General features: G+C 45.8%; 1 protein-coding gene across 2 annotated transcripts in view; it reads right to left on the reverse strand.

The window, feature by feature from the left end:
• The window catches only part of eif2ak4 (eukaryotic translation initiation factor 2 alpha kinase 4), a 30,664-nt gene extending 20,557 nt beyond the window's left edge, over positions 1 to 10,107 (reverse strand). For both annotated transcript variants that reach the window (XM_061257952.1, XM_061257943.1), the window contains exons 1-15: positions 9,769 to 10,107; positions 9,183 to 9,298; positions 8,709 to 8,811; positions 7,773 to 7,946; positions 7,602 to 7,682; positions 7,129 to 7,271; positions 6,928 to 7,043; positions 4,576 to 4,733; positions 3,669 to 4,204; positions 3,065 to 3,177; positions 2,677 to 2,831; positions 1,935 to 2,350; positions 1,553 to 1,625; positions 1,374 to 1,463; positions 1,173 to 1,295 (exon numbers count right to left, since the gene is read on the reverse strand). In XM_061257952.1, coding sequence (XP_061113936.1) covers positions 1,173 to 1,295; positions 1,374 to 1,463; positions 1,553 to 1,625; positions 1,935 to 2,350; positions 2,677 to 2,831; positions 3,065 to 3,177; positions 3,669 to 4,204; positions 4,576 to 4,733; positions 6,928 to 7,043; positions 7,129 to 7,271; positions 7,602 to 7,682; positions 7,773 to 7,946; positions 8,709 to 8,811; positions 9,183 to 9,298; positions 9,769 to 9,897 — 2,526 coding nt within the window. In that variant the 5' untranslated portion in view covers positions 9,898 to 10,107. The remainder of the gene's footprint in view (positions 1 to 1,172; positions 1,296 to 1,373; positions 1,464 to 1,552; positions 1,626 to 1,934; positions 2,351 to 2,676; positions 2,832 to 3,064; positions 3,178 to 3,668; positions 4,205 to 4,575; positions 4,734 to 6,927; positions 7,044 to 7,128; positions 7,272 to 7,601; positions 7,683 to 7,772; positions 7,947 to 8,708; positions 8,812 to 9,182; positions 9,299 to 9,768) is intronic.
• Positions 10,108 to 10,323: the final 216 nt, after the last annotated feature.

Here is a 10,323-nt window from a genome sequence, read left to right on the forward strand (position 1 = left end):
GTCCATAAATCTTTGTTCCAGAACTTTTGTGGAACTTCTCTGTACTTCTTTGCAAATTGTAATCTCGGCACTACTAACGAGTGGTTTGTATCTTGTGCTATAGCCTCTATATTGCTGCTCTTTAAGTCTTCTTCAAACGGTTAATTGAGATACCTTCACCCCTGCCCTTTGGAGATTGTTTGTGATGTCACTGACTGATGTTTCAGTCAGATGCAGACGCAATATTCCGGTCATCAACTGCTGCCGTTTTCCTTGGTTAACCTTTTCGATGTCTGTTGCTCAGTACACCAGCGGTTCCTTTCTTTTTCCAGGACTTTCCAAATTGTCAAGCCATCCCAAATGCTTGTGCAATTGGTTTGATGGATTTCCCCTCTTTTCTAAACTTCAAAATGGCTTGCTTTTCTACCAAAGACAGCTCTCTGGTCTTCATGTTGGTTTATATTTTCTAACACAAATGCAGTCCTCACAGGCAAAACCCAAGACTAAAACCAAGAGTAGACATTTAGAACCATTAATTGTTTAACCAATCAATCTAACAGGACACATCTGGGCAACAAGAAACACCCGTCAGTCACATGTTCCAATACTTTTGCTCACGTAAAAATTGGGTGATCTGATACAAAAGGTGCTATGTTCTAAGCAGTTTAACAAATTTAGCTAAATATACCTGGAAATAAAAGCTGAAATTCGGATCCATCACCTCATGGACACCTTTTGACTTCAAACTCAACTGTCTTCAGTGTATAGCAAAAACAAAGGAATTGACCTCGCTGTTCCAATACTTTTGGAAGGGACTGTAATTGCAGCAAAAAAAAATATTATTGTTCTGAACTGAGAATTCAAGGACACAGTAAAGAGTTTCCTCACGTCAAGAAAAACATTGGACAGGACTTCGTGTTCTCCAGCTTGACAGGAGTAATTCTGTCATTTGGATCACACCCAGCATCCTGCCTCTGGACTATAAGGTGCTCTCTCCCTGATAGTCGAACGTGACAGACACTACTCTCTCCACACTACATCTCCTCCATCTCATGGCAGTCCTCGCTCATTTTGAGGGATCTCTGCTAGCCAAAAATGGTGGTTTGCGTGCACCGTAATTAGTTTCAGTGTCAACTCGTTGATTATTTGCACAGGCGTGACTGAATGAAAGCGTGTTTTTGTCATTGGCAGACCTGTTCGTGGATGTAGGCCAGCCCATCCAGGATTTCCCGAAAGAGCCTCCACAGGCGACTGCGGTCACGGTGAAGGCCCTGGTCGATGGTGTCTCTCAAAGTGCTCTTTTCACAGTATTCCATCTGCAGAAAAAAAGCCTCAGATCAATCGACAGATCAGCAGCGGTGACCGCACGAGTGTTTCAGTGAACCGAGGCCCACCTGTATGTAGAGATAGTGCGCTATGCAAAGCGGGTTTTCTGAGCTGCTGCTCTCTGTGGGGTCCGTGCGCTCCCTCTTGCTCTGCTCCGCCTGTAAAGCAGCACACGGTCACCTGCTGAGTGAGCTTGTAAAGACGGAGATGGGAGAGTCGTGAAGAGATAGCCAACTCAAACACTCACCAGGGATAGGTTGTCTGGACTTTCATCCCCGTTGTCAAAAATGATGTCACTCTCAGAATCACTGTCGCTCGGGCTGGAAAAAAACAGACCATACACATACATGAAAACATCCAAGTATACATACACAAATACGCAGTGCACAAGACAGAAGTACCAAGTAAAAAAAACCAATAATATTAGCCTGTACCTCCACCTAAGCACTCAAATGTATGACCTAGGCAAACTGGTAACATACAAACCTGAAACCTAGACACACTCATAGGCCTAAATGAGTAACATACATATGAACATCCCAAAAGACAAACAGAAAACATTCAAAGCAGCTTATAAAAAATGAACATTATAACAATATCGAATATGATCCTGCGAGCGGGGGACTCACAGGAAGGAGGGGCAGAAGACATCCTCCTCCTCGTCCTCGCTGGACTCCATGTCGACTCCGCTGCACTTGGCGCTGGAGGACCTTTCAATGGAGGTGCTCCACTCCACGGAGCTGGCCAGGGCGGGAGGAGGCGCATTGTCCTCCACGTCGTCCTGCAGACCCAGCTCCTTGCGCAGGGAGCGGCACTGGGGGGGCTTGTCCGGGGAGCTGGAGGGCTGTGAGCTGTCGCTGCCGATGGTCCCGAGGCCGGGCGTCTCGTGCCTCTCGATCCAGGCGTTGTAGTAGCGCACGATGTTCTCGTGGTTCAGCCGCGACAGCAGCGTCACCTCCCCTTTGATCCGCCGGAACTGTTTGCTGGCCGGGTTCACCAGGATCCTTTTCACCGCGTAGTAGCAGCCGTCCAAGTTGTTCTGGACCTGTGCAGAGACGAAGGGAGACGGTGAAGCCAAAGAACGTGACAGATTAAAACAAGGACGCGGTGCCGTTGCTGCAGAGCACCATTCAGCCAATTTAGTGATAATAGCTCCCCCTTGTGGAGAATCTTCAGCCTGCTGAATGTGAGTGAGTCGAGGGAGTCAAGGGAGTCCAGTGAGTCGAGGGAGTCCAGTGAGTCGAGGGAGTCCAGTGAGTCCAGTGAGTCCAGTGAGCGAGTTACAAGCCAGGTTCATGACATGCTTTGCATCTAATAACATGATGGTATAAAGAAATCTAAAATACCTTAAAAATATGACGAACCCATTACCTTGATAACCGCTCCAAAAGCCCCCTTCCCCAGTAGCTGCAGCTCCTGAAACTCATTGTAGTAACGGGAGAACTGCTTCTGGATCTGGGTGCTAAAGGGAGTGTTAAGGATGTAACTGCGTGGAATGACGGTGGAGGCAAAGTCAACGCCCACATCTGTGAAGATAGCAAACGGTACACTCCCTCAGTCACAGCAAAAACTGACATTGCTCCTGCAATAGGCTCCCTGGTGTTTCTTGAATTGAAAAAGCTAGAAATGCCAGCCATACTTGGAAGTGGTGTGGATGTCACGCTGGTCTTAATGGAAGCTTGCTGGTATTTACACACTGTGGGTGTGTGTATGACTGTGCTGCTGGGTGCTGAAGAGGAACCACGTTATGGGGACCCACCTTCTGGACTGTCCTGGCATTGTGGGGGCGTCTTTGGGGCCGGAGGGTTTAAGAAGCCGTGGCCCAGGAGTTGCTGAGTGGTCCAGCGGTCAGTGTCATGCAGACACACACACCTGCGGCACAATAAATGATGGGGCACACTACACATAGAAACTTCCAGAATGCATCTCTTATTTAGAGCGCTGATGCTCTTCTGGGACATTCCTGGCATGGACCATGGGTGCACATAACCCCCCATCACTCTGCACATTGTTAAACAGCAGCATAGGCACAAAAACCTGCCCAGCCAACAAAACTGGCACTGCCCAGCCCCTATTCATATACACTCACAGGCACAAAGGTCAGTTCTGAGTTGGGGAAGGTCGATCTGGCTTCAAACGTCAGCTAACCAAACAGATTGTTCAGGGAAATTAGCCAAAAGAATGAATTCAGACTACTCAGGCACATTAACAAAAAGGATACATCATGAACTGAAAAGTTCTATTCCTAATTCTGCATTTTAGAGAAATAAATGAAAAGAAAGGAATGACAAACCACTGCAAGTCAAGACTTGAATAACACAGAAGGCCACTCGAAGCTTAATCGGATCTCAGACCCGGCTAACCTGTTGAGGAAGTCCTGGAAGTCGGCGGGCAGGCTGTTGGGCACGGAGACCGGGTACTCCTTGACCTCGCGGCCCTGGCTGAGACCCAACAGCAGCAGGCCCAGGCTCCACACGTCGCCCTTCTTGCCGGTCTTGGTGGGCAGGGAGTCATCGGAGAAGCGCACGTGGGCCTGCTCGAACACGTCCTCCTTGCAGATGTCGGCCAGCCGTTTGGACAGGCTGTAGTCGGTGAGGCGGACATTGCCCTCGGCGTCCAGCAGCACGCTGGAGGCGGTCAGCTGCTTGTGCACCACCGAGTTGGCGTGGAGGTAGTCGAGCACCCCCAGGAGCTGGGAGGCGAGCTGGCGCAGACGCTCCGGGGGCAGGGGAGCGTTTCGGCCCAGGCTCTGGGCCAGGCTGCAGCCACCCACGTGCTCCACCAGCAGGTCTACCACCAGGCAGTCGTCCTGCTCGCGGTGGCTCAGGGCCGTGTAGTGCACCAAGTGCGGGTGGTCCAGCTTCTGCAAGGAGTGGAGCTCGCTCTCCGCGCCCAGTATCTGGGGGACAGGAGTGGTGGAAGTGTGTTCATAATTAAATAAAGTCATTTTCAATAGTGTTTGACCCAAGAGTAAAAGTGCACAATAAGGTCTTTTAAGAGTAACATCATTAAATGTCCATTTTTGAATTCCTCACATGAGAATTGAATCAGCTGCTAACTATGGAAAAATTATTGGAACTGCCAATAAAAAAAACTTTATTTTTAAGGGAGGAGTACAGATTCAATGGCTACAATAAAAATGTTTTTTGGAAAAGCCAGTGTTACATAATCTAATGCATTACAAAACATGATTCAGGGAAAACGCACTTATTTCCACAGCAGCCAGCAAACCACTGAATACTTCTGACTATTGACCTACACATTACTCACCTGCTTTTTACACTTCTCAGTTTTCTCCTTCTCCTGGGAGGTAAAGAACTTGCCCATCTTCTTGTTCCAGTGGAGGATCCACTCGTACACCACGACAAAGTCCCCGGTGGCTACCTCAAAGCCGTAATACACACTGCGGCCCAGGTTCTTGCTGTCACCTTACAGAACCACACACACTTTACTCACACAGAGGGCTAGGCCACCTGGAATACACTGTACTGAACCACGAGACCACACTTCACATAAGATCACCATACCCAAGTTTACATTATTATTGGCATTTGGCAGACACTCTTTGTTGTACGTCGCTCTGGATAAGAGCGTCTGCTAAATGCCACGTAATGTAATGCTCTTATCCACAGCGACGTACAATTGATTAATCTAAGCAGGAGACAATCCTCCCCTGGAGCAATGCAGGGTTACGGGCCTTGCTCAAGGGCCCAACGGCTGTGCGGATCTTATTGTGGGGGATTAGAACCGGAAACCACCGACCTTGCGTGTCCCAGTCATTTACCTTAACCACTACGCTACAGGCCGCCCCAATAAATGGGTGTGAACAGCCAACTTCCTTGTCACAATTTAGACCTGAGTAAGGTGAATACCGTAAATGTGACACAATGTGTGATACATCATTGGTGCCAATTAAGAACTATGTATACAGCTGTATATGTGTACAGGGCCTGCTTATCTCTAGTTTGGCACCACTGATATGGCCATTACTAACAGTTTAACTTCATTTTAATAGCCCTGAAACTCAAAAGCACAATCTGGTTCTAACGTCTGTGTTGTGCATCACTGCACAACTGTGAATTGTCAGGCCCTGGGTTGTATCCAAAGCTATTCTTATACAGTAATTTAGGAACTAAAGTTATTTGCTGTCAAGCCTTTCATGACTACAGTGAGAAAAGATAAGATAAAGTTCTAAATATAGTGGTCATGTGGAAAAGAAAGTGAAGGTCAGCTTGCTGCAGGGCTTCAGGGCTTTGCTCCCTGCACAACCCAACATATTCAAGGGTTGTTTCACTTTCTGCGGTTTTTCCAATATCTTTCCATGCATTCAACTAGCCCTGAGTTTGTGTGTGTGAAGAAGGATATGCACAGAAGTTTCTGACAACCGGCCAGCTTAACAATGGCTGTACAGAGGCTTGAGGGCATTTGTGGTCTAAAGCGAGAAAACATCCGTCACGTAATAGCACAGCTAATATCCTTCTCTCCACACAAGAACCAACTGGCCCAATCGAAAGCATACAATAAACCTGAATTATTTTTAAAAACCTGATAAACCATTTAATTGAGACGTAAGAATTCCAACTGTATATATCCGCACAATGATTCATGCAGGTGGACTAGTAGGCGTACTTTGGGTAGAAAAAAGTCGGTCTCAATTAATCAGCACACAAATTCAGCTCTGTAGATGTTTGTGAGTAACCACAGCATTATAATTATACTTAAAAATTGACATTCCTGTTGACCTTTTCCAAAAGTATATTTTCAGCTCATTGAGCACCACAAAAATATGGTCAATAAAGGTCTGTTATATCAAGTTAAGCAACATATAGAAAACTCTGGTCTTAGCAAAACTATCTGGATGAATACTTAGGGAGTTAGTAAGTGGAAACATACCTTATTTAAGAACTGCACTACTGGGGCTTAGCATGCAGGGTAAAAAACACCTTGAGCACACTTTAGTTTTGCTTTCACTAGCAGAGCCATGAACTTAAAAGAAGTGGGGTCCTGAGTCAGGCTTCCTTTTCCATTTACAGAACCAATCCTGCCCACCAACAGAGCCAACTAATCATTGGCATTACCTCTTAATAATGAGATGACAGACAAGTTCAAAGAGCACAACAGCAAGTGAGAATACTGCTTTTTAGTTCTGGCTATCTTGAAAGTATGTTTTTCCAGAGAGAGCAAAGAGCGATCAGATATCCACAGCAGGGGCTAGATAGCACTAAAATATACTTTCAGTCCCTTTTACTGAATGACTGCTTTCACGCTAGCAAACCTTAAGCACATATTTTTACAGTCTAATGAGATTATAAATCAAAAACAGCCTAAATCCTGTTCAACCGGACTGCAGAAATGTCTTCCAAAGTAAATGTATTCCTGTCACTCCACTACATCTGTGGCCTTGTTTTATGTTAGCCAACACCCATTTGATTGTATGGAGCACAGTTCCAATTTTCTGAGCACAGGTTAAAAACATTTATTTCCCTAGGTACATTTTCGACATGAAAAATAAATAAGTCGGGACTTTTAACCATCCAACTTTTAAACAACAGGACAAACAGATGATACACATATAGGCAAAACAGATTACAACCACGAAGCCACTTTTTCGGGAGGTGGTACCTATGCATTTCCCTCTGTGCACAGTGATGTCACCCAAAGCGCTGCTGCTAAAATGCAGGACCTCCATTGGCCGGGGGCTGTCATCATTGCTGCTGCAGGAGTGATTTGTGTCCCGCCTATAACCAACACACAGCAGAGTTGAGCACAGAGGATGTGGGTGGCTGACCGCATGGTGATTAAGGGCGGTGGAAAGGCCCTCGCCTGTGCCTGCTGCTGGAGGTGGTCCTGCGGCGGTTTCCCACCCCCCTCTTGTGCTCGGTGAGTTCCGGCGCCGACCCGCTGAGACAGGGGCTTCCCTGAACCGGACCCTCGGAGGCAGGCTGGAATGCACTCTCTAAGCGCTCCTATTCAGCCAGAGGAAACAAGTTTTTCGGTTATCCAAACATCCGGGTTATTGATACACCTTTTCCTTGTCACATTTAAAAAGGTCGGCAGGAAATATCAAACTATCAGAGGCGGCTTAGGTCAAAGGTCAAAGTTGCTGAGGTCTGAGGTGGGATTTGAACACGGGCCTCTCATTTGTCCACAGATTTCTTAGACAAACGCGTTACCAGTCAGCTCAATGCAAAATCACCCCTAGCCAAGGGCAACAACGCTACTTTGAATTTGAAGGTTATGTCATCAGGTAGCATTGTCACGGACTGCCACCACAAGTGGTCACTAAACACAGGTACCTGTTTGGCCATTTCTTTCCTTTTCTTCTCCTCTCTCTTCTCCTCTTCTCTTCTTTGGATCTCAGCAAGGATCTCGTTTTGCTGGAGAGAGGGAGAGGGCGAGGGGTTAGTGAGGACGAGTTGGGGGAACGCGGGGCTGAGCGTGTCGGGGCCGAGCGCGTGGGGACTCACCGTCTCCTCCTCCTGCCTGCGCTGCTGGTCGATCTTCTGCTGCTGCTCCTGGGCCAGCCTCTCCTGCTGCTTCCGCTGGTTCTTCAGCATCTCCTCATGGAAGGAGCGCGGCGGAGACACATCGTGCTCGCTCAGGAAGCCCTGCACGAAGTCCGCCATCTCGTAGATCATCACCTGGTGGAACAGAGCCCGGGTCACAGACACCGATACAGCCGCGGTGGCAAAGGGAGACCCTCTGGCATTCTGCATTTGTTATTTTACCCATGAGAGATGGAGTTTCGGCAAGGAGTTACACAATGCCAGCTGTCAGCTAAATCGCGACTACAGACCTCTGTTTGACTGGCTACTTTTATACACATGTATAATAATTTTTTTTGCTAAAATTATACCAACAGAACAATTTGTAGCCCTACTGTAAATACCCCTAGCTGGCTACTCCAAAATTTGGGGAAACCCCTGGTTTAGGGCTGCTTTTTTGTGGGGGACCAAGACTCTCTGGTGGGTCATAGAGGGGGTCCAGTTGGCTCATAATCTAAGTATGAAAAACCATTATACAAGGGGGTCATCCAAAAACAAATATTGTATTCAGAAACGCACATACTTATAATGCAATGAATACAGATTTTTATTTCTGTTGGCCAGTGATATTCGTAAGATATCTGGAGGACTAGCAGAAATGTGAACTTTAAACACAAAATGAAAAAAAAAAAATCAATAGTGTCCAATAATGCAATTCTCAACACTGAAAGATGCAGGTATTAAACAACAGTGGAAGATGAACAGTTAGCTTACACGGGAACAGAAAGTTGGGTAACTAAATTACTCTGCCCATAATTACACATAATTTCAAGACGATGTGTTTGATACAGGATCTGCTAAATGAAAAGCCAGAATGAACATGAGAATATTTAGTTTCAAAGTGTCTGTCAGGCTCACCTCACCACAACGGTCTGCAGCCAACTTGGTGAGCTGTGTCTCGAGGTTGTGAAGATTATCGTTGGAAAGACCTTTGGCATTCTTCAGTTCAAATACTGGAGGCCTAAATGCCAAAAAATAAAGGCAATCATCATCACCATACTGGCTGTATTCAATGAATATAGCCTATGTTGCATTCAATTAAACATGTCCTACCAAATTATGGGAAATACATTTTGCAGAGAACAATGACAACTGTTACGGGTAAATACAATATTTAAGGCTAGAGATGTGATATCTTCTTCAAAATGTTCCTCAGAATAAAATGCCTGTGAATGATACAATCTAGACAGACTGATTTTGACAGGCAGCATGGCTTCTGTCATCAACAACTCAATGATCACCCACTGGTGAGAGCGAGTCAGTGTTTCAAGTACTCAATTTGCACAAGGAAAATTCTGCATCATATTTATGACTAAAAGATAGGACACTCACACATCAGGATACTTAGATGGGCATTTGACCAGTAAGTCCACCTTCACATAGCTTTCCTGTCCGTTGTTTAGTCCCTTTGGACGCAGGGAAAGGTACACCTCTGGTGGCTTTTTTACCTGAGAACACCATGTGAAAACACCAATGCTCTTAACACAAGAACACGCATTTCAACAAGCTAGCTAGTCAATTCCATGTACGCCATCGCCGACTGATTTTGCATGCTTCAAGCTTGACTTCAAACAAGTTGCCTTGAAGCTCTGACAGCACACTATAGGCATACTGACCAGCACAAACGAAAAGCCAAGCCCATAGACCTAAACAAGTAGTGTCGTTTCTCTGACATGCCACGTCAGAAAGCTTTGGTGCCAATAAAGGACAAGTAATAGCTGGCGAAATATTACGATACACTCAACCAGCTTGTCTTTATGTTGTTACCGGGTCTGCATTTGCAGTTTTGGCGTAACGTTAGCAAGCTAGGTAGCTACAACATACGGAACTAATAATATATCACAATTACCAGCCAGTTAGCAAGCTAGCTAGTAAAATAAAATTGTCAAGCTATAGCCATGAAGGAACAGCGAGCTACCTTCCAAGGGTGTTCTTTCCGAATATCCTTAAAATCATCTCCAAAGATGGATGCAAGCGCTTGAAGTTCATTTTCTTGTTGAACAGTATAGTCGTCCAGCTCATCTGCAGCGCTTTGAAAATAACTCATTCTGTTACAGGATACATTACTCCCGCACGCCCCTTTTCCATAGCGATGCCATCGTTACATTTCACAACTAGCTATATATAATACCGTTTAATTATTATTAATATCGCCATAGCGATATTAGCGATATCTCACATTCGGCTGCAATTACTGCAAACGAAAACTTTCAGCAGAACTTCGGAAATTATAACAGGCAGCCACAAAACAGTTGAATATGCTGGCGCGTGGCAGTCGTCATGTCGCAGCAGACACAACGTCATTACGTTTCCCCGCATACACGGTACGTGGCTCTAGTCACTGCAAACACAGATCGAAGCAGATTGCGGTTCAGTGGATCGAAGCAATACGTTCCTATTTGGACAATCCAAAATAATAATAATAATAATAATAATAATAATAATAATAATAATAATACCCACAGTGAACTCC

This window comes from Conger conger, chromosome 1 (assembly GCF_963514075.1).
Source record: "Conger conger chromosome 1, fConCon1.1, whole genome shotgun sequence".
Classification (NCBI taxonomy): Eukaryota; Metazoa; Chordata; class Actinopteri; order Anguilliformes; family Congridae; genus Conger; species Conger conger.